Raw genomic sequence first — 23,871 nt, 5'->3', positions numbered from 1 at the left:
CAGCATGCATGGTGTGGCTCTACTCTCTGCCTGCTCCCTCCATATACCCCTTACTGCACATAATGAGCTTTCCCTTCTGCTAATGATTGCCCACGTTCCTTTCTATCATTGTACCAGTATTAACTCAATCAGATACGAGCCCACGGGCAATGAAGTTATGCCAACCCTTTGCTCCCACAAACAGTTTTGTACAAACCTCTTCCTGCATATGTGTGAGGATGAATTCTTAAAAGAGTTGCTGGGACAAAGTGCACGTGCATTTGTAATTCTCAGCAAAATTGCCATCTTAGGAGGGAGGTTTACCAGGTTGCTTTCCCACCAGCGATGTGTAAGCATGCTTGTTACCCCATACTTTTGCCAACATGGGTGTTTGATTTTTTTTAGGTGCTTTGTTGTTGATGATGATGGTATTTCTCATTGGAGCTTTAATTTGTATTTCTTGTTGTGAGAGAGGTCAAGCATCTTCTGATGCTTTAAGAGCCATCTGTATTTCCTTTCCCATTTTTTGATTAAGTCATTGATTTGATAAATCTAATTTGAAGTCCGTTGTAAACACGAGCCCTTATTGCATCTTGCCCTCCTTCTCTAGTCTTTCCTCAAGTTCCTTCTGGCTTAAAAGCAAACAAGCCCAACCAGACCATTTCTTGTGGCCCCATACGTGTTGATGAAGATCAGATGGGCTGATTCACTCTTGTTAGGGAGCAAAATGTTTTAAATGTAGCTTTGCTGGTAAATGAAAAAGGGCCCAGTGGGGTTTCGCAATAGAGGAGGAGGAGGAAGTGGCTGAGAGGGAGGTTGGAAAGTAACGTAGTGGAGGGAGCAAGGGAAGGAAGTGAATCAAAAAGCAGGCGGGGAAGGGTAGGGTTATGGAAGGTACAGCTGGTGTCCTGCAGGGAGGAAGTCCCCTCCAGTGTCAAATTGGTAAGTTCCTGCCACAGACTGAGAACTCTGCTTGGTGAGTCTGTTATGGCAGGCCTCCCAATGGCAGTAAGTTCTCTTAAAGGGAAACAGAGGTGGGAGCATGCCAGCTTCTACCAGGGATACATGGAAAGTTTTCTATTCCTTATATGTTTTTGGCAGTCTTGATAAAATCATTTAAAACAGTGGGTTGATAGGAAAGGCAACCATTAAGTGACTTGAGGACAGCAGAACAAACATGTCATTCCTAAGAAATAAAAGCAACTGGAATTTAGGCCTAGACAGAATCCAGAGGTTTGTTTTGACATAATTGATGACAACATCTTAAAAAGAGGGGATTTTTATGAAAATTTTTTTGTAATGAGATTGCTTTACATTCTTTTTCATGACCGGAGGAAGGTCTCTTGTTTGAGAACCAACAAAGAACTTCAGGAACAGAGGGCTTAAGTTTTCTCAACACATACGAATTTTCTCGTTATGAACATTTACTCCTTTTGTCAGTAACTGTGGAGTCCTGTGTGGTCTGATCCTCGTGGAGGGGAGAGAGTGTTCTCTGGCTTTGTGCGGGGGGCATAGAGTCTCTTTTTCCCTTGAGCCAGCACAGCCTCCTGAATGTCACCCTGCCCCCTGCTCTCAGGAGGAGCTGGGGAGCTGTTGGCCCGAGCCGCTGAGAGGGGACTGCCAGCCCCTTGACTTGTCTTGACCTCCCTGGTTGGACCCTGGAACTGTGTTTGCAGCTCTTGGCTTCATTTTGTTGTTGCCATTGTTGATCAGGCCAGTCTTTTAAATCCTCCTTGGTAGGTTGACAGATTTTACTCGGCCTGATACCAGCAACAAGTTAAGCTCTTTAAAGTTGCTGTCGCTGTGCTTTGATGATCATTCTGCGTGGGGACTGGTCCTGAACTCTCAGCATGCGCTCCTCTTTAGCTGGTGACAGAAGGAACCTCTACGGGGACTGTGATGGCCCCATGAATCTTGCTCATTTTCTCGCTCTTACGGAGAAAGAGCCGGGATAAGGCATTTGTTGGTTTATATGTATGTAAAACAACAGTAAGTAGATTTTAAAATTTTCCTTGTAACCTCATGATCTAAGAAGAAGGGAGACTTTTGCTCTGTTATTGGGAGGCCTGTTGAGGCTTGGATATTACCTGCTGAAAGTGTCTCATGATGTTCTTTGTGGGATCAGAGAGGACAAAGTGAGGGCAGGAGCACAGATAGAGGATGCCGAGGCTGTTCCTGTTTCCCAAACAGAGCAGGGGCTTGGGGCTGCCGCCATCCTGCAGGCCTGCCAGTCTGCTGCAAGTACAGACACGACTCTGTGTGAGTCCCCGTGACACACCTGAGACAGGAAACTCATGGGGAAGGGATCACCGATGTCAAGTGTGTGGATAGTCCGGCTGCTTCCTCGATGCAGGTTTTGTTCTGCTCCAAGGCTCTCCCTCCTACCACTGAGCCTTGCCAGCACAGATGTGTGCTAATGTGATCGTTACCCCGGACTTCCCGTTTTCACATGAATTACTTGAGGTTCAGAAAGGGAGTGAGAGGCCATTTTGTCTTGGTTTCAGCTTCCCATCTGAGACCTGCCTCCTTTCAAAGACACTGATCCTGGGAGGGCCTCATTCTCCAGATACGACCCTACTTTCCTTTCACAGGGTTTGCCTTCCCTTCAGAATACAGGAAAGTACGCGTGGTTTCAAGAGGCTCCTGTCCTTAGAATGTAACAGGGAGGGAGATAACTAGGTATCGCCCCCGTCTTCTTGGTGAGCAGTGTACTTTTCCCTTGCTCACGTGGGGAGGGCGCTTCCTTCTGTACCTCAGTCCAAGCGACTAAGCTTGACCCAGCAACCTAGAGGACGGAGAGCTGACCTCTTAGCAGTGAGGGACAAGGACGTGAACCTACATTCCTGTCCTCCCTTCCTCCCAGGTCTACTTGGGGAGGCGTGGTGACGACGCTTACTTTTCTACACCATGACCAGCTTGTGGCCTTGCCTACAGGTGCTGAACAGAGCTGCTGGTCACCCTCACAAGTTAAAGAAGGGAGCAGGAAGTTCAAGAAGGCTCCCCATCTCAGAGTGGGGCTAGGGCTGAACATCAGAGAGCAGGCTGACTGTAGGAGCTGGGGACATTAGTGTGGCTCACCTCAGCCTGCCTCCATGCAGCGACTAACAGTAAAGGCCCTGTGTGCTCACCTCAGGAGAATAGACAGAGGAGCCCGTGGTGGCTGCCTGGAGGAGGGCACAGGAGAAAGCAGAGGTAGCTTGTGCAGTGGGAACATAGCAGCATAATATTGAGACCGCCGCCCCCCCCCACCACACAATTTGTTTTAGAAAGAATCGTGACCAAGTAGTGCAAGGTTATTGGAGGGATGTCATTTTCGTGACTCCAAATAAACTTTAGATTCTTAAGAAATTGGACCAGCAATGCTTTTATGGAGAATATATGCAATGTTCACGTGCACATTCAGCTAGAAAGTAAATGTGGATTCTTTGGTGACTCAGAAGATGCGCTCATTGAGTAATGCTGCATAATTTTAGCATATACATGTAGCACGATAGCATGTAGCTTCTTGGATCGAGCTTCTTTAGGTTGAGCTGGGTTTACAGTGATGTATCATCCCCATGCTGGGCAGCAAGAGTAGCCGTCCAGTGGACATCTCAGTCAGAGTGCCAGTTCTGTCTGGCTCTTCCCAGGCTGGTGTATTCGCTGGAGAGGTGGCAAGGTGGGGAGAGCTGTCCTGGTGGCTGATGCAAGTCCGTGGTCCCACAGCTGGAGTGCCAGGATGAGAGTACATCCTGGGGTTGGCACTGAGCAAGCGTGGAGCCAGGTGGGCTCTCCAGCATCAAGAAGCAGGGCTGAGGGCCACTGGAGTGGGCCTGGGGAGGGCAGGGAGGAGATGTCAGCTTGCTCTTGATAACAGACCCACAGGACTGTCTTCCCGTGGCCCTTGAGCTGTCCCTCAGGATAACTGTCCTAAGCGGGGAAGAACACACAGGGTGCTGTGAGGGCCGTGGAATCTCAGGAGTCAGTCTTGATGAGGCCTGGCAAGGGCCGCACAGAGGCTGGAGTGCGAGGCTGGGGGACCCTCTAGTAGTGGTCATGTATCCTCAGCCCAGCTGTGCTCCCTGATCCTATTTCTCTCCTCCACTTCTCTTCCCATCGTGGTACTTCCTCACCCTCCCAGACTTCTCTCTAATTTTGGCTTGTTCACGACCCCTCAGAGCCCCTGCTCTATCTCATGACCCCTTGCTATACTTTCTTCCACATTTACATGTTCTTGATAATTTTTTCCATACACAATCCCAAGATTAGGGCTCGGGAGCATTCTGTGCTCAGCCCCCTCCTGGGCCTGGGGTTGAGCCCTGGGTTGGTGGCCCTGTGCTCAGGTAGTCTCCCTTTTGTATAAAGAGCGCTGGCAGGGTAGTGAAGGTTCATGGACCAACTGCCAGGCGGTGAGGGAGGAGTGGCTCTCACATTCTGCCAGCCTCAACGAGGATGATCCCAGGTACCAGGTTAAAGAGTGCTGGGTGGGGGAAGCAGAGCTAGCAGGGAAGGTGCCTCATGTTTCTTTTGCATTTGCGTGTACCTTACGGTGCTTGGTTTCTTGACTTACGTATGGACTAATTAAGTTTAGATGCTTAGAAGATAAATGACCACTGAATATACAGAAGGTTGATGGTGCTGTTCCAGAGTCTCAAATATTTCTTGGCTACACTTTCCCTTCATCTGAGGGATGAAGAGTGCTGCTTGGTTTGTTCTTCCCTTGGCTCGTAGGGACCTAGTACGTGCTATTCACTGAGCAATGGGCAGCGGCAGACCCATTGCCATTCACAAGGAGGTGGTGTTTGCAGTCCCCTGGCTTTTCCTGAAAACTGACTGGAGGTGTGTTGTTGCAGGCTGGGGGCTCTTCAGTGGCATCCGCTCCAGTGTCCGCCTTCTCTCGCACTTCTGTCACGCCCTCCAATCAGGACATCTGCAGGTAATGCTCTGCTTCACATGCTACGGTGGTTCATGTGCATCTCAGGAATGAGCGTTCGTGTCTGCAGGTTCTTGATTCTCCATATGCCTCTGCTCTAAACAATCAACCTGGTTTTATGTGCTGTTTGCTCACCAGGTACCACGCAAGTCTCATTTCTTCACTTTGATGCCTATTTTCTTTTAAAATTGTTTTTACTTTCTGTGCTTTTATTCCACTGTTCTCTGCATGCAGTTCCAGTGCAGTGTTTTCTGAGTGTTGTCACCACAGTCCCGTGCAGTCTGCTGTTGTCTTGAAAGCTCCTCCCTGCCAGAGTTCTCTGACACAAGGGCTCACTGTGACAGTTGTCTGTCAAGACACAGTGCAGGCATCCAAGAGAAATTCCCATGGCTCAGAGTGGGTCCAGGCCTTGAAGCCTGCTAAGAATACCAAAGCCAGAAGAACACTGAAGTTCTCAAAATCCCTGAATGATGTGGGTGAGAAGGCCCCGGATGCTTTGGAAAGTTTTGACTATGCGGAGAGGACTTGCTCTGAAGGGAAACTGATACTCCCTCAAGACCCGTGTCTCAGTATTAACAGGCTCCACCAGAAAGAAAAAAGAACACTGAATCGCAAACCTCTTGGCAGTTCCAAACATTCTTGTGTTTCATCCCTTTCCGCCAATCGTTCAGCGGCCTCAGAGGTGGGAGCCGGCAAGGGGGGCACGCACGTCCTGCTTCTGGACGAGAAGGCAGATGGCGAGGCCGTGTCCAGAAGCCGGCGGCTGCTCCGGTACCTGTTCTCGCTGTCACACGGCTTGAGCACCAGCAGCCTGCACTGGTTCCACGAGCTGGAGAGCTGCACTGCCGGCCCGCACCCTGCCAAGTCCTCCAGCGGGCTGGCTGGGAGCGCGGGCTTCTTCTCCGACGAAACGGGAGATGATGACGTCTTTGAGGACAGCACATCCACAAAACCGAAGAGCAGGGTCCTGCGGGCGCCCCTCTGCTCGGTGGAAAAGGACAGTGACCTGGATGGTCCTTCCCCTCTCTCTGAAAAGGGCCCCCCCATCTCTCCCGTGTCCACGTCAGGGGATGTCTGCAGGTTGGTTTGCCAAGAACCACCATTCTGGCCCTCTCTGCTCCCCACACCTCCGTGGCCTCATCTTGCTTTAATATGTGAAGTTTCAGGAAAATGAATAGGCAGTTGTACACAATTATGGATTAATAGTTTTCTCCAGAATAGATTATTGGTATCATTTGAAAAACCAATTTTTATGACATGGGTCCCAAGATAGTTTCATAGATGATAAAAGAGGAAGAAGCTACACATATTAAAGGCCAAGCTGACTCTTCTCAACTAAAAATAAGTAGCTTTTGCATAAGGAAAGCGGAAGAAAAAATAGTATCTCCAGTCTTCCAGCTTGATGGTCTAGATATTAAGCATTGGCTTCCCCTCTCGACCTCATTATTACCCCTCGCTCCACCTGCGACACGATGTGCATGGGGAAGGGCTGCTCTTCAGCAGCTCCTTCCTTCCTTTTGACTTGGGTGCAGCCACCTCTGCCCAGGTCCTAACACCACTTTTATCTTCCCGGGTGCAGCATCCTTGTCAGGCCTCCAAAAGCTTTCAGAATTCACTTTTGCCGCTACTCTTAGGCCTTCCCCATTCTAACCTTTCCCCAGTGGCCCCTCCTCAGGATCAGCTCTTATCATTTCTTTTAACAATTGGATCAGAAACCCCTCTCACAGAAACAAACAGCCGAGAGCCTGGCCTGGGCCAGAACCCAGTTCCTTTCAGGCCAGGTGTCCCTACCTGCTCTCCAGCTGCTGGAAAAGACCTTTCTGTTTCTCAAAAGTCTGTTAAGTTCCTTGAGGTTAGTAGCTACGTCCTGTTGCATGCACCCTTAGAAATAATGAATGATTTAAATTTCTCACTTATTGCTATGAGTGATCCTGAAAAAAGAAATGAAATTGCAGCATCTTATAATGGTTTTTCAGGTCCAGGAGAAGCACTGTGATTTCTCTGTTACCTCTCTGAGAGAGGACAGAAATATGTAGTTGTGATGTGTGAAGGTGAGGTCAGTGATTATAGCTAGCAAGCAAAGTTCATCATCTTTTCAAGTCACTGGTATTTTTGAAAGGTAGAGTGCTGGTTTTGTTTTACACAGAAATTTTACCTCTGATTATTTTAATGTCATGTAAGTTCTGGAAGATGTTTCCTTAAATTCGTCTTTTTAGTGAAGTTCTTAAGTCTTACCCAAAATGACTGCTTTGTCATTTTCTTATATCATTTTTTCCTCTCTGTTGCCAAAAGCCACCCAGACTTTCCATGTTGGTGCGGTAAGCTAGAAATTTTTAGTTTGTAGTAATTGTTTTCATTTGTGTTCGTATGTTTTCGTGCTTATAGTCATTTTGTGATGTTTGTTTCGGAACGTTTTCCTTGGGGGGACTGACCTTCCACTGAAGCGTCATCTTCCCTGTTGTGTGGCCCTCCTTGTAATGACTGGCCTTCCTTCTGCCACAGGATCTGTCACTGTGAAGGGGATGACGAGAGCCCTCTGATCACACCCTGCCACTGCACAGGGAGCCTCCACTTTGTGCACCAGACCTGCCTGCAGCAGTGGATCAAGAGCTCCGACACACGCTGCTGTGAGCTGTGCAAGTACGAGTTCATCATGGAGACCAAGCTGAAGCCTCTGAGAAAAGTATGTGCGAGGCCACCCTCGGAAGTACTTTAGCTTCACTGAGACGAGCGCCCAGAAGAGTTAGCACCTGGGACTGGGTGGAGCCCAGGGACTGGGACTGGGTGGAGCCACAGTTGGCTTGAGTTCACTCCTTTAAGAAGTTGGGGCTGGTGTGTACATTCATGTTTTTGGTACTGTTTTCCAAGTCCCTCCTCTCAGGAAGAAGCTCTTTCTGTCCATTCAGTCATATGGTGTTTTCTTTTTCCTTAAAACTAAGACTGCCTGCTTGTCTGTATCAGTCATTTGGCCCTTGACCACAGACTGTTTTGTGACATCTTAGTCAGCATTAAACTTTGTATGTATTAACTCTTCAGGCTTTGCCTCTAATTAGGTCCATATAGTGGAGATTAGTATCTCTCTCCAGCACAAAGAACAGCATAACATGGTAAATTTATTTCTGTATACCTGTGACAGGTGTTTCCTAGATGGGAAGTGGGGGCAGATGGGAAAAGAAAGGAACCACAGGCATTACATGCAACACAGCTCTCTTCAGGTCCCATGTCCGTGCTTCCTCTGAAAGGAGCCTCATCCGGTGCTCCCCTCCTGTGTAAACACTGGCCGTTCCATGTGTCTGTGTGCCCAGAATATGGAGAGGCTTTGTTTGGAAGAATAAAAGGTTTGTTCTTATCTCAAAACTCATAAATTGCAAGGGGAATTACATAATCAGGTAACAGCACCAACATGCCGATTCAATGCTAACTTCTATGGTGATCGCTCATATCAGATATTCAGAGAAGGAAGTATTCATTGTGGGTCGGAGCTCTGGGGAAGCAGAGTGGTGGTAGCATCATAGAATGTTTGGTGTTGAAGCAGTTCTTGGAAGATCAGTAGGATTTAGAGGGGAAGTGAAAGGGCTCTAGAGAGGTCAGATTGTCTCTGGAGAAAAGCAGCCACCGCAAAGGTAGGGTGAGCATTTCAGGGGAGTGTGAAAGGCTTGAACTGAATGTGTCTTAGAAAATCAGGGGGACATTTTAGGAGGGAAGCCAGATGAAGATACTGTGTCACACCATAGCAGAAAGAAATCTGGATGCTAGGGAAGGCAGGCGCAAACTACTTAAAAACTGTTTTGTCCCATAAAAGCCTCATTGTTTTTTGGGTGCCTGCTCTATGCTGACTCTTCAAGTGAGTCTTATGGCACTTTGACCAATATAGATAGTCCATGAAGGCTCTACTTTCAGTTTATCCTGCATAGAACCACCTGGAAAGGTTGTGAGCAGGGCTGGCAGAGGATATGCAGTGTTTACACTTGTTCTTTTTCTCTACCTCTATGTGTTTTCTTCTGATTCGGAAACCAGTAAATGAAAAAGAAAATCTGGCTATTTGGAGTAAATTAATGAGCTCCTAGAGGAGATGGGACTGGCACAGACTGCTTGTACCAGGAACTCTTAGCATCGATTTCACAGTGTTGCTGCCAATGTAGCAGAGGACCAAAGAGTGAGCGCCCTCCACCATCACCTTCACGACATAGTGTGACCCATCTGCTAGTGTGTTGTGGTGTCATCAACCCCCTTCTTCCCCTCACTCATGCCAGTCAGCAAGTCACGGAAACTTAAAGTGTGCCACCTGGGTCTTGGGCCAATGTGCTGTTTTCATCAGGACCAAAACCATAAAGTCTTGTATCAAAGCCACTGAATGCCTGCTTCGCCAGAATAAGCAGCCAGGGGATTGCTGGTGGTGGGTCATGGCTCATCTCGATCCCAGCTTCTCTTCATCGCCTAGAAAGTTGGATGTGGACAGAACACCGGTGCCTGGTACCTGGTTGACGCCACATGGTTTAAAGGGAGCGACTCTGAGTGTTTGGGGAAATTCATCTAGCTTGGGAAAGGGGGAGGGAGGAGGGAAGCCAGTCTTAACCATCAGCAAAGCTCTCACCCCATCGTAGCGCTTTACGCCCATGAGCCTGAGCCTCACGCTCTGTGCGTTGTCTTTCCAGTGGGAGAAGCTGCAGATGACAGCCAGCGAGCGCAGGAAGATCATGTGCTCCGTGACGTTCCACATCATTGCCATCACCTGTGTGGTCTGGTCCTTGTACGTGCTCATCGACCGCACTGCTGAGGAGATCAAGCAGGGGCAGGCAACAGGTATGTGCTCAGAACGAAAGGTGCACCCAGGAGATCCTGGATGGCACAGTGGGTCTTAGGATTGGGGTGTTATTCCAGGTTGATTTTCAAGTCAGACCTCAAATGTCTGGGCTTCTGGAAGGAGGCATCAATCATGAGGCACTATGCATCCTTTTTGGATGTTTCTTTCGCTGTGGTGGTAGTTTTTAAAACCCAGTCAGGAGAGATCAAATCATGGAGAGAGAGAATCTCCATGAGTGCCCCCTGGAGGAGCAGGATAAAAGGGAGTGGACATGCTCTTCCACTCCTCCTCCAGCGAAGCAAGATTCGATAAGTTAAGAGTCCATGGTTATGGGAAGTTCAGAAATTGTGTTTTATTTACTTCACATCTTAAATAAGGTCAGCTGATAGGCTAACTGGGTTTTTTCCCTTCCAGGAATCCTAGAGTGGCCCTTTTGGACTAAATTGGTGGTTGTGGCCATCGGCTTTACTGGTGGACTTCTTTTTATGTACGTTCAGTGCAAAGTGTATGTACAATTATGGAAGAGACTCAAGGCTTATAACAGAGTAATCTATGTCCAAAACTGTCCAGATACAAGCAAAAAGAATATTTTTGAAAAATCTGCACTAACAGAGCCCAACTTTGAAAATAAAGATGGACGTGGAATCTGTCATTCCGACACAAACTCTTCTTGTTGCACAGAACCTGAAGACACTGGAGCAGAGATCGTTCACATCTGATGATGTGGAGGGTGTGTAGTTCTCCTGGACATCTGCGAACAGCTGAAGGAAATTGTTTACTGCCAATTGTGTACATTTTCTTATGTCGTTTAATAGCATAGACCGGGCAGGTGACTATTTTTAATGGCTTCTCTTTTTCTAAACCCTCCTTAGTGACTCCCCTGGAAAATCCTCACGTCAGCTGTGCACGGCTGGGTTCTGCTTCCGCCAGCGTGTCTACAGGAAGGGAAGTTGGAAGAGCCCGTAACACCGTGATGGGGCGCTGGCTGGGTTCTGGCCTGTAGTCTTGAGCAGAATGAAAGAATAAGATGCCAAACCTGAGGTTAGAGCAGGAGCTGGTAGCGCCTGGGTCCTGATGCGCCTCTTCCAGTTGGCAGGTCCCCCCACCGACCCTCTGGAGTGGAGTGTTGGGAACATCTAGCCATGAGGAGAGGTTTCCCCCTCACCAAGCAGAGCGCGGGGAGGCCGCCACTGACAGTTCCTGAGCAGACGGGCCGTGGTGCTCTGTGCGTGGTGGTGAGTGATTCACTAAGCAAAGCAAAGCACTTTACAAAAAGAGAATCTGTATTTTGTAATATGTGTGTCCTGTGGGATTGACATTTAAAAGGACGTCTCATTTAGAAACCTTCCCTTCATGACCCTGATTATCTCTTTCACATTATAATAGATCTAAAACCCTTTTTGCCTTATATATGCTAAGAAATGTGACGTCTACTCTGGACACAAGTCCATAAAAGGGACTTGTGACTCTAAAGCAGGACAAACAGGTCTGAGGCTTTTTCATAACACCTTGTGGGAATTAATGGATGCTAAATGGCAATTCGAGCATAATTTCTGTGGTTTTGAGCCTGTTTTGTGACAAGTCTTCATGTCATAGGGCTGCCCTGAATGTTTCTTTTTTTTTGGTCAGCCCGGAAGAAGGGTTCATGAGGTCTAAATGAAAAGAAGCGAGTAATTAGAACAAAACTGAATATTTAAAAACTACTCCTTTAAAGACAAACCTCTCCAGTTTGTGCCGGCTTCACACTGATGGAGTAGGCATTGCGTCGCCCTGGTCTGGGGCTTGCACGCGGCAGGTGCCCCTGGGTGCCTGCCGCTCAGCCCGCCCCTGCTCCTGGCACGTTCTGTGGACCACCGCCCGGGGCAGAGATGCAGACAGGCTCCGGGGTGAGGGCCAGGAGTGAGCGGCAAACTGCCCTGGTCCACTGTCCCTGCTCCCAGCCACTCCCCTGCCCATTTGTCGCCTTAACTGGACTGAACAGAGAGGATCCTTTAGGGGCCCCTGGCCCTACTATCAGTCCATTCTGTCATCAGGGATTATCTCCTGTACCATTTTTCATAAAACAAAACCAAAATTACTACCATCAAATGGCCTTTGTCCTTTTAAAAAGGTCTGCTTAAAATTCTGTTTCTGAAGACCAGTTTCATCATGCCAGGCAAATAAGAGTCAACTCCAGGAAAACAGGCCAGGGGAGTCTGCAGTGTAAGTTAGGTCTGCCGGGATGCTTACTCTCCAGGAAGCGCCGCAGATGAGCATCTGGGGGGAGATGCCTGGGGGTCCTGCCCTCCATCCTCTGAGCCTTAGTTGCTTCATCCAGCTGTTAAGAGGAGGAAGCAAACAGAAGATGATTCCTTTCCATTTCAGAGTAGAAGCCCCGTGGTTTGTTTTGAAAGCCGGGAGGAGGCGGAAGGATCCTTAAGCTCTGGAGGAGGACTTTGCCCTGCCGTGGCTGCTCTGGTCTGGCAGCTGCTGTCCAGTTGTAGCCCATCCCTGGAAATAGGGCAGCCGGCCCTCTCTGTCTCCCAGGGCACGTCCAGCCCGTGCCTGTGCTCACTGTGCCCCAAAGTGCAATTACCTACACCCCTTCTCAGCCTGGGGACACCAGGCAGCTACAGACTGTCCACTCAGGAGACTCCCAGGTCAGCCCTGCCTGTGCCCCTTAGGAACTGCCTGGGCAAGGCCCCTTGTCCCTCTAACGGCGGATGAGTGGTCAAGGGAAGACTGGGATAGCTTTTTAAGTGGGAATCTTTCCCTTTCCCCCCGGTGGAACCCCTTATGCTGGACTTGAAAAGCACTGAGACTTTCTGCAGAGAGGAGAGTGTGCTTAGGTGGGGCTAGCCCCAGGGCAGCCCACCCAGAGTGCCTGGCGCCCTCCGCGGCAGAGGCGCCTTTATAGCCATGACTGTTGCGTTGCTCCCATGCCCAACTGGACTGTCACGGGAAGCCCTGTCACTTGTTTTTAGGAAGGGCCTAAACACCATCTCGTCACCTCCAGCCAAGCTCCTGAAAGCCTCTGCCTGTGGACAGTCAGCTCCATGTCCTTCTTTTCTCCCCTGGGGTGGCACACAGCTACCCGGTTGCCTTTCTCTTTCCTCGCAGGTCCTGTTGAGCACCTCTGCCCCCCTACTGAGTCCCAGGGCTAATCTCTGCCCCGAAGGGACTAAGGGTGAGTGCGAAGCCCTGCCAAGGTTGGGCTGTGCTGCCATCTAGTGGGAGCTGTGGATCTGCCAGGCATTCCTTTAGTGTCAGCTTGCTCTCTAGGTTCTTTTGGGGGCTTAATTACTCCCCATTTCCTGATCATTCTGCACCTGGCTTTAGTGAGAAGATGACACTTGGATGAACTATATAGAAACGTTGAATGCGCTTGCAGGTCTCAGGGTCAGGGGGGCCGATATTTGTAGGCCAGGTGAGGGGGAGAGGGAAGCAGCCTCAGGGGTGTCACCAGCCAGCCATCTCTGATTTGGCCTCTGTTTCCCCTCAAATTATAGTTCAGCTGAAGGGCTTTTGTGCTTGGGTTTATTTTGAGATTTTCCTGAAAATTGTGAAAGACCTCTTCCTACCACAGGCCCCTAATGTCACTTCCTTTTTTACTTCCATCCACTCTTTTCAATCTTATGGGTCCAGTTACAAAACCTGCGGGTGTGCCCTTCCTGGCTACAGACATACGGACCCCAGGCAGCTGGGCCCGTTCAAGAGCCTCCGCTAAGGCCTGCACGGGTCCGAGCTGCCCCCGCTGCCTGGTGGTCGGCTGCAGAGCTGGAGGAGGACTGGGCACGGCAGGGTGTACAGATCCACGACGGTGTGGATGTGGCCTGATGCAGATACACGTTTGAGGTACTCTCCCTCTTGGATCTGATCTGAAATATGCAGCTTCCATCTCTAGTCCAAGGAGAGACTGAAACATAGGGAAGTAAAAGCATTTGTCTTTGTTTTGGAAGTAATTGTGCAACTCATCACCTGTTTAGATGCAGTGTTTGTAGGAGGTTGATTGCTAATAAAGACCAAATTTACACTGGCATGTGTGGTGTAGTTTCTAAAAGGCACTTCACATTTGAACTTTTTCTTAACTTAGAGAATTTCAAGTTATCTAAATGTCTAGTTTTGTATCCCTTTGTGTATGTTCACTGTTCTTCGGCATTACTGCTTGAATAATTCTCTGTATTGTGGGGGGTGGTTGTACTATACACAGGAGTATCTAATTGTAGCAATAAAGCTTTTCTTTAAAAAGGAGTTTTTCCATGAAAGTGTTTTCCTGCAAGGAGGCTGGGAACACTGGCAAGCACTCCAGTGGTCTGGACCCCTTTCCGGGTTCCTCTGGCTTGCACATCAGGAAAGTAAGTCATGCAGACTCGCGTGCAGATTTGGTCTGTCCCTGTGAGGGAGGAAGGATCACTGGCAGTGGGTTCTGGAGGATGTGTGGGCGTGGGAGTGAAAGCTGAAGTCGTTCTCATAGGTGTGCTTGTCTCAGACATCCAGGCTCAAACAACTTGGACTCACCACACTCAAGTTCTCTCAACTTGAGAGAAGCCAGACTCAAGTTCAGGGTGTGCATGGCAGCACGACCATTGGAATGGTACATTGCTTAACTGGCCTTATCTGCTGAAACATATACTGAAGCACAGCCCAGCTGAGTGAGGGAACGGGGCAGGGCCGACGGGGCTGCTGTCGATAGCTTAGCCTGGCTGCATCTCCTGGCTCCTGGCGGGGCTTCCCTGAGTAATGACAGTGCCGTTGATCCTCCAGTCTCGGGACTGCAAACCACTCCCGGGTCTGGGAGTGCCGAGGACGGGCACCTGGCTTCACCTTTGTACACCAGGTGAAAGGAGGGAGGCCAAGGTCGCCCCAGCATACTGCCCTTGGTGAGCCGGGAGAGTCCGTCCACGAGTGCAGGGAGACTGGGGAGCTAAGAAGCAGGAGGGTGCTTTGCCAAGTGTCCTCCTTGCCTGACTTGGGAGAAGAGGTCCCCAGAACTGAGTGGAGCTGTTGAGGCCCCTAGAGGAAGAGGTGCATCTGCTCGGGTGTGGGCTCGCGGGAGGGACAGAGGCCAGCGTGTGCCCCAGCCCTCCCCCGAGACCTCCCTTGAGCTCAAGCGTTCAGTTGGAGGGAGTGGCGAGGAGCATGGAGCTGAAAGAGGAACCTTCTGTAAGAATGCGAAGTGGGGACTGCCCATGAGGAGCCTCTACGCTTTGGGGACCCGATGAGTTTGCGTTTGGCTGAAGAGACGCCCAGTAAGGTCTTGTTGCCGGCGGGCTTGAAACAGTGCCACCCCCAGGCCTCTCTTCCCTTTGACACCAGCCAAAAAATGACGGGTTGGGGCCGCTGATGGCACAAACCGCTAGGGGCGGTTTGAATCCTCTAGGTCGGGGGGCGGGGGGGTGGCCCACCACTGCTCGCAGACCAGCCTCCTGTTTCATAAATGTACTTGTAGACGTACAGCCTTGCCCTTCATTGACACTGTATTCAGCTTATTTCCTGCTACAATGGCAGATCGTATGGCCTGCAAAGCCTACAATATTTACATGCCCCTTTACAGAAAAAGTTTGCCAACGCTTGGCCCGTGTGATCAGCGCCCCCTAGAGTTGTTGCTGCACAGCCCACATGGTGTGAGCGGCATAGACGACCCTCTCTAGGGCCTGTCTTTTCTCCCAGCCTCAGAAGTGCAACAGAGAGCAGGAGTCCCACTGCACGTTGGGTCAGGAAAGAGCTGAGAAGGGTAATTCAGGGGGGAGAGAGGGACAGGGATGAGCCAGTTCCTCTGGGCTGGCAGGCCCAGCCTCTGGGCCGTCAGAGAAGCCTCATCGGCCCTGCCTCGCCAGGCTGCCTCCCCCGGAGCTGAAGTGAGAGGAGCGCAGTCCAGGCTCTGCGGGCACGATCTCAGCGTCCCCTCCGCATTAGGTAGGCGTCTGGAGGTCCAGGGGTCCAGGGAGCCAAGCTGCGCTCCACTTTGTTCCCCTTGTCCAGCTTCCACCCTTTCACTGGAGACACACAGTGCCAGGCGCTCGGCAGAGGGGAGCTAGCCCGGCCGTGCTTCCCGGCACTGCTGTGGCACAGTCTGCAGGGGGACCAGGGGGAGATGGGAAAAGGCAACACAGGTGGTTGTGAGAAAGAGTAGCCTTGTTATCCTTGTTCTCCTGCGCTTCTGTTGTTAAAATGCCCTATTATGAAGCAGTGATAAGAGTCGCTGGTAGCACTTGGCAGGGGTGCTTTTTATGGATTGGTTGGTTCATACCAACAAAAACTTGGTAACACAAATGTCCCTCCAGATTTTTCTTGCAGAACTTTTCTGTCCCATAAAATCCAGTCACCTGGGAACCCTGGTCCCGGGACTCTTTGCTCAGCCATAGGAGGTGTGTGGTTCCCTGAGGATTGTATAAGTGCCTGTGTCACACTCCTGGGGGGATGCCCATAGCTTTTATCCGATTTTCAAAGTGGTCTGTGCTTCCCCTCCACAGGAACGTCCCTCACCCAACACTAAGAACAGGTACTCCAGTCTGACCCCCATGTATAGCAGGGAAACTGAGGCCCAGGGAGGGCATTGCTCTGAGTCACGGAGACCCCTCTGACTCAGGGCTCTCCTCCCACCCCACCCTCCAGATCTCAGCCAGTTTCTGGGGTGTCTGGGAAGAAATGCAGCCAATTTCCAATTCCCCCACCCCATCTGATTCCACCCTGTGGAGGCCCAGGCCCAAGAGACAGAGTTGGGCTCTCTGGGCTCATCCCACCATTTATGATGGAGGAAGCGAGGGCAGACGTGAAGCTCCTGGGAGCAGGGCTGCCCGCTGGGTTGAATTAGCATCTGCCTGGCCGACTTCTGCCTGTTGGAGTCCTGCCCTCCAGAGGCCTGCTGGCAAAGGCTTCACTGCTTCAGAAGCACTTGTAAATTCTTAAAATGTTGGAGATGAAAGGTACTCTGGTGCGAGATCACCCAGAGGCATCACAGCAGATGACGTGCAAGGCCCTGGTAGGCCCAGCTCTCCTCCAGCTGGTGGCCTCTCAAGGGTTCCTTCTCTTCGCTGAGCTTCAGTTTCCTCACCTGTGGACTGGGGCTGACGCTCCCCACCAAGCCCCTTCAAGGCGAGCTTTAGAGGTCAAGGCAGTGCTCATGAGTCCCCACATTTCCCTTTTTGAAGGGTCCACCCAGGAATGTAAATTGGTGCAGCCACTATGGAAAACAGTGTGGAATTTCCTCAGAAAACTAAAAACAGAGTTGCCATATGATCGAGTAATCCCACTCCTGGGCGTGTACCCAGACAAAACTCTAATGTGGGGCTTCCCTGGTGATGCAGTGGATAAGAATCCGCCTGCCAATGCAGGGGACACAGGTTTGAGCCCTGGTCCAGGAAGATCCCACATGCCGCGGAGCAGCTAAGCCTGTGCGCCACAACTACTGAGCCTGCGCTCTAGAGCCCGCAAACCACACAACTGCTGAAGCCCGCGTGCCTAGAGCCCGTGCTCTGCAACAAGAGAAGCCACCGCAATGAGAAGCCCGTGCGCCACAACAAAGAGTAGCCCCCGCTCGCTGCAACTAGAGAAAGCCCACGCACAGCAACGAAGACCCAATGCAGCCAAAAATAAATAAAAACAAAAAACCAAGAAAATGCCCTCTAATGTGAAAAGATACATACATGCATCCCTATGTTCACAGCATAAATGTGGTGTGTGTGTGTGTGTATATGATGCAATATTACTCAGCCATAAAAAAGAATGAAATCTTGCCATTTGCAGCAACATGGTGGGCTTAGAGATTATCACACTAAGTGAAGTAAGTCAGAAAGACAAATACCACATGATGTCACTTTTATATGGAATCTAAAAAATGACACGAACTTATCTATGAAACAGAAACAGACTCAGAGACGTAGAGAATGGACTTGTGGTTGCCAAGGGTGGGGGACGGGAGAGGGATGGATTGCGAGTTTGGGATTAGCAGATGCAAACCATTATATATGGAATGGATAAACAGCAAGGTCCGGCTGTAGAGCACAGGGAGCTATACTCAATATCCTATAATAAACCATAATGGAAAAGAATATGAAAAAATTTGTGTGGGTATATATATATATATATATATATATGTATGTATAACTGAATCATTTTGCTATACAACAGAAGTTCACAGAACATTGTAAATCAACTCTACTTCAATAAACTTAAAAAAAAAAAGTCCACCCAATGTTCCTTGCCCCAGGCTGTACCAGTGCTCATGGAGGTAAGAGGGTACTTCGGACCCAGGGATCCTACGGACACACTGCTCCTCACTACTTGGGGTGTCAGGCTGGCGGGGGGAGGATGACCCCTGGGCTAAAATAGAGCCGACCAGATGGCCTAGGGTGGCTGGCCTAGCACATCAGGTGTACACTTTCCTGAAACCCTGTGGATTCCACTGACCCAATTCTGAAGCCAAGGGCTGGGGGCTGGGGCTGGGTGTGTGTGTAGGAGGAGACAGAGGACTGTCATCCCCAAGCTCAGGGCTGGCTCTGCTTCTTGGGCCTGAGGAAAGAAAATGCATTTTTTAAAAAGGCATGTTGCTTTCTCTGCCATAGGAGAAAACAGCCCCCAGCCCCCAAGACGATGCCTGGAATCTGTAGGGTAGGTGCCCAGCTGGGAGGAAAGTATGGGAGCAGCACGGCGGTGACTTATGCCAGCCCTAGGCCACCATTAGGGCACAGAAATAAATACGGCGGGTCCCCTATCCTCCAGGGGCTCTAGTTCCAAGTGTGAGACCACGTGGGAGGATGGAAGAGGTTTGAACAAAGCCCTGGGGGAGAGACGAGCTCTATCTGGGCAACTAGGGTGTCTCCCCAGAGGGGATGAGATCTGGGATGTGTTCTGAAGGAAGAGTAGGAGTTTCTGGGCAAAGAAGAGAGAAAAGCACTTTTTCTCCAGACTGAGGGTTGGGGGGAGGCTTTTGCCTAGACGGGATCATAATGATTATGGCTTTTTGGGGTTGGGGAGGGGATTGAGCTGTTTGGGGTGATTGGAACGTAGCATGTAGAAGGAGACCTGTTTTAAATAAACTTTATTTTTATGAAAACCAGTTCTTAACGCATTCAACAAGAATTTATTTGGGCACCTACTGTATGCAAGAAATTGAACTAAGCATAAATAGAACAGAAAGTAATCATCCCGTGTCCCCAACAAGAGCAAACATCCATCAGTTATGCTGCTCTGTGGGGCTTTCCTGCTGCAGAAGCGCTGAGCTGGGTGGTGGGCAGGAAACTACACAGTCCTCTGTGTAGGAAAGGTCCCTGCAGTGTTTACACACTTCGATCAAAGTATGGGATTCACTAGAGACTGAGGAACAAACAGGAAAATGCACCGAAGCTTAGCTATATCAAGGTCTAACCTGGGGAGCCTTTGGTTTGAAGCCAGGAGCCTGGGGCCTGCGGGCAAATTCCCAGGAATCTGAAGGCCTGCTCTGCAGCCGCCCTGGGAGCCTGCCCTCCTGGGCAGGCTGGAGTCTGGTTGCCGAGCCCAGCCTGGAGCAGCTGGCCGTCCCGGAGTGAGACGGGCTCAGGCGCCACTCAGATGGCCACGCTGTTGGGAATCCGGTCTGGGGACAAGTAGTAATACGGCAGCTTCTTCTTCTTATTGCGCTCGGCGATCACGCTGACGATGGTGTCAAGTTTCTTACGGAATCGGGCCATGGCCTCCTTTACAGGTGTCTCGATAAAATGCTCCTCCGGGTACATGCCTAGGAACAGCTGAGGACCCAGACACGACAGAGACACGTTAATCTGCGATGAGGCGATGTAAACTGACAGGCCTTGTCCCACCCCAGAGACCATCCTTTGGGAGGCAAGGCGTGTGCTCATCCCCCAATCTCCACCTCCTGCCACCTGCTGAGAGCACCCCGAGAATGCTCCTGGGCTGGGACCTTACGGATCAGTGCCCTGCCGCAGGGTATAAGGCTATAAGGACGTGTAAAGGTGCAGGCGGACGTGGAGGTGGGGGGTAGTCCTGGCCGTGGTGGGCATGTGGCCTGGTCCCAAGCAGCACTCCCGCCTTCCCGCCTGAACTCAGGGCAGCAGGGCCACAGGGGCCAGTGCAGGCCTTCTCTCCAGCCCAGGACGGCCACAGCCAGGCTCTGTTGGGGGTGGTATGCCCATTTGCACACCCACACAGATGCCTGCAAATTAAAACTAAGCGTACCTTTTAGAAACAAACTATGGGATTGTTAAAATTGGAAAGTTTCATACCCAGGGCTGGTAGAAGTGGGAGAAATATCCCGTGCTCTTGATGGGGTTTTAGATTTAGTTTGTGGAGGGCAATTCAGTCTCAACATTCTTTGACCAAGAAACTCCTCTACAAGGAACGTACTGGTTCTACGGACACACGTGCCAAGACCCATACATGCAGATGTTAGTGAGGGACCACGACATTAGCAAAGGTCCCAAAGCACCTCAGATGCCAACGAATGCCTGCGGGTCTGGGGCTGGTTCAACTGGCCCGTCATTCTGAGCAGCCATGTGCCGACACCGTGGGGCTGTGTCTACCGAGAGACGGCTTTGGGATTAGCTTCGGTAGGTTGTATGTGCGTGGGAATGTCTCAGAAGATACCCAGGAAACTCTCAGCCCCACCGCTGGGGTGCCGGGGAGAAACCCACATGACGGAGCTTTGTCAATGGCGGGGGTGGGGGGTGCCCTTGTGGGGAGTGTCCCAGTGTCCCCCAGCTCTCCTGCCCCGCCCACGCTGAGCTCCAACCAGGCTTGGGCCTGAGGGCTTCTTGGGCCCCTCCAGCCTTGCAAGTCAGGATTCCTGGCCAGCAGGGGTCCAGCCTGAGCCCTAAACCACAGAACCCTGGGGTTGAGGAGCGGGTTAAACCTTCTGACTCCCGGAAGGGGCGAGAAGGCCTCCGGTCTCACCTCATTTTCCTGGAACTGGCTCAGCGCCCACACTGCACCCAGATGCCAGCAGGAGCGGCCACGGTCGGGCAGCATGTCCACGATCTGCTCGATGGTGACCACACCCTTGACCTTCGGCGGCGGGGCTCGCATGGTTGGGGGGGCATTGGGGATCCAGGAGTACCAGTCGTACTGTGGGGATGGCCACCGACTCGCGTGGGCACCTCTGCGGCGCAGCCTCCGCCCACCTTCGTCTCCTGCGCCTCCTCCCGAGTCCCCTCTCCCGCTCCAGCAAGGCCAGGGCAGGCCCCTCCCTCGGGCTGGCGCCCAGTGCTTAGCACGGAACCAAACCGCACCAGGAACACCGGACTCCTGGCCCCGGGGCTGCCTGGGCTTCGTCCACCCCCGTCTGTCTGGAAGGCGAGGAAGTGGGGCGGTCCGCCCAGGGGCCCTCAGAAGCAGTCAAGGTGGGCTTGGCCACCTCGCCCTGCCCTTGCCCACCTGGCCGAAGTTCACTGCCGCGTGCTGGGCTGAGGCCGTGAAGATCACCACAGTCAGGTACTCGGACAGCTTCTCCTTGGTCTTGATGGACTCGGGGAAGCCTAAGGTAGAGCCACGGGCTGGCTGAGGCCCCGACCCTGGGGAGGGACCCCCGACTGGCAGATACACGCCTCCACCCATACTGCTTCCTGGGTTCCCACACACCAGTGCTGGAGGGCCCGGGCGTGGGCAAGACTCACTGGGAGGGGACAGCCGCTTGGCCCAGTGTTCCTGTTGTTTCTGACCTGGGCTCTCAGGAGACACAGAAAGGCCCTGAGATGTCCCCTTGAGGCATACTGGTGGATAGGGGTCCCCTAGGGGTTCTGGCCCCAGTGCCAGGTGCTAAGGTGGAGGCCACAGGCCAGCACTGCCCAAAGAAAGTCAGGGAAGAGCAGAAGAGAGGGCTGGGGGCGGGGCAGGGGGACATCCCTACCTGAGGCCTTCTTGCCCCGCATGCCGTACATGTAAACGTCCTTCACGAAGTCCTGCAGCTCCTGGTCCCCTTCCACCACCTGGTCACTCTCGTAGTAGATGTCCACCACCTCGGCTGTGAACCTGGCCCGGGAGGAGAGGCCCGGCTAGGAGTGGGTGGTCCAGCCAGGGTCTGCAGAGCGGTATCCCGGGCCCCACGGCAGAGCCCCCATCGGTGACGCTGTCACTCTTTAACGTCCAGACTCACGTCACATGCTCTTCCACCCCCGCCCCGCCCCAGCATACCCTCGTTCCCCCATCCCTGCCCGGACGATGGAGCCAGGCCCTGGCCCACTTTGCCAGCTGCCCAGCCCCCTGGCCGGGTCCATCAGCGCCCAGGCCCACTCCTCCTGCTGCCCAGAGCAGGTCCCACAGCCACAGCACTCACTCCCTGATGGCCTCCCACACCAGGAGCCCGTCGTCCCGGTAGAAGTAGTAGGGGATGTCTTCTGTGTTGTCCATGCCCCGGGCCTTGATGGCCTCAGGGAAGCACAGGGAGCTGTAGGTCAGGTCCTGCATGGACTTCTGCACCATCTGCACGTGGCCACCGCCCCCTGTGGCGTTGGCCTTGAGCAGGAGGGGAGAGAGCGCCATGAGCCGAGGCTGGTTCCCCGCCTCCAGCCTTCCAGCCCCAAAGCTCAGCATGAGAAACTGTGAAAGGGCAGGAGGATGACCAGGCCTGCCGAGGGCTAACCTAGGTCTCATGAGGTGGGCGGGAGGGACGTGTGACTCGGAGAATGCCAAGGGCAGCCCAGTGAGAGGTTACGGGGAGGAGCCTCTGCCCGATCAAGATGTGAGGGGCTGAAGTGCAGAGACTGGGAGCAGCTACAGGAGGGAGGGGAGAGCTCCCGCCCCGAGCAGCGCAGCAGGGATAGCTGGCAGGGTGGAGCCTGGGCTGGAGCAGCCCTCTGGCCAGGCCTGCCCTCGTCCTGAGCACGGGCTGCCCAGAGCCCGAGCACTGCTCTCTGGGACCTGATCTTTGGGCACAAGACGGGGGCAGGTACCAGCCCCCAGGAGCCTCACAACTCCGTTGAGAGCGTCTTGTGTGCCAAGGTGGGGGCTGGGTAGACGCACCAGCTGCTGAGAGGCAGGCATACACACACGGTGGCTGAGTGCTCAGGGTACAGAACCTTCAAAGGAGGGCTTGGGTGCTGGGGGCCAGACACTGGTCCACTGTAGGCGTTTGAGCCAAGCAGGACCAATAGAGTTGCTCCCTGGTACTTTCTATTTGGTTGGAAGATGATGTCACTGCGTGGGAACATGAGCTTGGAGCTCACTGTGATGAGGTCCTGTTCCCTCTCCCATAGGGGGAAGGCTGTCCGAGAACCCCGTCTGAGAGAGTGAGGCCCACACAGTTTAAAGAGTGGAAGAGTTCCATCCAGTGGCTTGTACCCTGGGGACATTATTCGAGTCCCTGGTCCCTGCGTATGAGGCATCCTGGTGGGCGGGGGTTGCTTGGGGGCTCTGGGCCCAGCACCTGGTGCTGAGAGGGAGGCCACAGGCCAGTGTTGCCCAGCGAGACACGGAGCTGGGAGCTGTGGCTCCCGAACCCGAGTATGTCCAGGCGTGTGAGATGACACAGTTCCTTTACAGCTGCAGCTGGTCTGAGATGGGTTTTGTCATTTTCCACCCAAATGGTGATTCAGCCCTAGTGATCATCTGGCCCGCTCACTAATGGGAGATGAGAAAGCAGGAAAGTTGCAGGTAGGGCTGCCGGGAGGGTCCAGGCGCGGTAAGCCTCCTGGGGGGTCAGAACAGGGGTGGGGTGCTGCCTGAGAGGGTGTGATGGGCAGGGGGGACCTGAGCCCCCGCTGACAGGGCGAGTAGGCTGGGAGCACCGACGGCCTGCAAGGGCAGAGTGTGGGAGGCTGTGCTCAGAATGATGGGCGGCAGAGTGGGAGGGGAGATGCAGGTCCCCAGTGTGTAAGAGGTGGGGAGGCAGGAGGATGGAGAAGGGAGGGAGGAGGTGACGGGGAGACCACGGTGAGGAGGAAGAGCGGGTGGTGCTTGGAAGTGGCTGGGTGGGAGGGGTGGACGTGGGCCAGGGAAGCTGGGAGGCTTCACTTGGAGCACCTGCAGCCTCCCACCCTCCCCAGGCCTCCACCCCAGTGCCTAGGGGGCTGGACCTCAGGTTGGAGTGGAGGCCGCCGAGGTTCTGAGAAGTAGGTGCCTGCCGGGCCGGGCTCTTCGGGGCACCCACCTTGTCAAAGAGGCCGTACTTGCAGATGAGCTGCTCCCGGGCCTTGGTGTTGATGGCGACGGTGAACCGCACGTGTGCCACCAGGAGCTGGGTGGAGGGGCAGGAGGAGACATCAGAGAA

At 52.4% G+C, this 23,871-nt stretch overlaps 2 protein-coding genes across 16 annotated transcripts in view; one reads left to right on the top strand and one right to left on the bottom strand.

Moving 5' to 3' along the window:
* The window catches only part of MARCHF8 (membrane associated ring-CH-type finger 8), a 113,952-nt gene extending 100,033 nt beyond the window's left edge, over nt 1–13,919 (top strand). For 9 of the 12 annotated variants that reach the window (XM_079900683.1, XM_079900677.1, XM_079900673.1 and 6 more), the window contains 5 exons: nt 4,812–4,894; nt 5,126–5,971; nt 7,394–7,574; nt 9,547–9,694; nt 10,110–10,704. In XM_079900683.1, the coding sequence (XP_079756809.1) occupies nt 4,812–4,894; nt 5,126–5,971; nt 7,394–7,574; nt 9,547–9,694; nt 10,110–10,414 (1,563 nt within the window). In that variant the 3' untranslated portion in view covers nt 10,415–10,704. Of the gene's footprint in view, nt 1–4,811; nt 4,895–5,125; nt 5,972–7,393; nt 7,575–9,546; nt 9,695–10,109 lie in introns of all 12 variants that reach the window. The other 3 variants (XM_079900679.1, XM_079900674.1, XM_079900675.1) reach the window with 3 other exon arrangements.
* Nucleotides 13,920–18,932: 5,013 nt separating this feature from the next.
* ALOX5 (arachidonate 5-lipoxygenase) overlaps nt 18,933–23,871 on the bottom strand; it is a gene marked incomplete at its 5' end in the record, with an annotated part of 54,233 nt that continues 49,294 nt past the window's right edge. Inside the window, 6 exons of one of the 4 annotated variants that reach the window (XM_079900465.1) lie at nt 18,933–19,399; nt 20,562–20,732; nt 21,042–21,142; nt 21,514–21,635; nt 21,940–22,118; nt 23,752–23,838. In XM_079900465.1, the coding sequence (XP_079756591.1) occupies nt 19,220–19,399; nt 20,562–20,732; nt 21,042–21,142; nt 21,514–21,635; nt 21,940–22,118; nt 23,752–23,838 (840 nt within the window). In that variant the 3' untranslated portion in view covers nt 18,933–19,219. The remainder of the gene's footprint in view (nt 19,400–20,561; nt 20,733–21,041; nt 21,143–21,513; nt 21,636–21,939; nt 22,119–23,751; nt 23,839–23,871) is intronic. The other 3 variants (XM_079900466.1, XM_079900467.1, XM_079900468.1) reach the window with 3 other exon arrangements.

The sequence above is a fragment of the Stenella coeruleoalba genome (assembly GCF_951394435.1).
Source record: "Stenella coeruleoalba genome assembly, chromosome: 16".
In the NCBI taxonomy this organism is placed as follows: Eukaryota; Metazoa; Chordata; class Mammalia; order Artiodactyla; family Delphinidae; genus Stenella; species Stenella coeruleoalba.
This window is presented reverse-complemented; position numbering and strand designations above follow the sequence as displayed.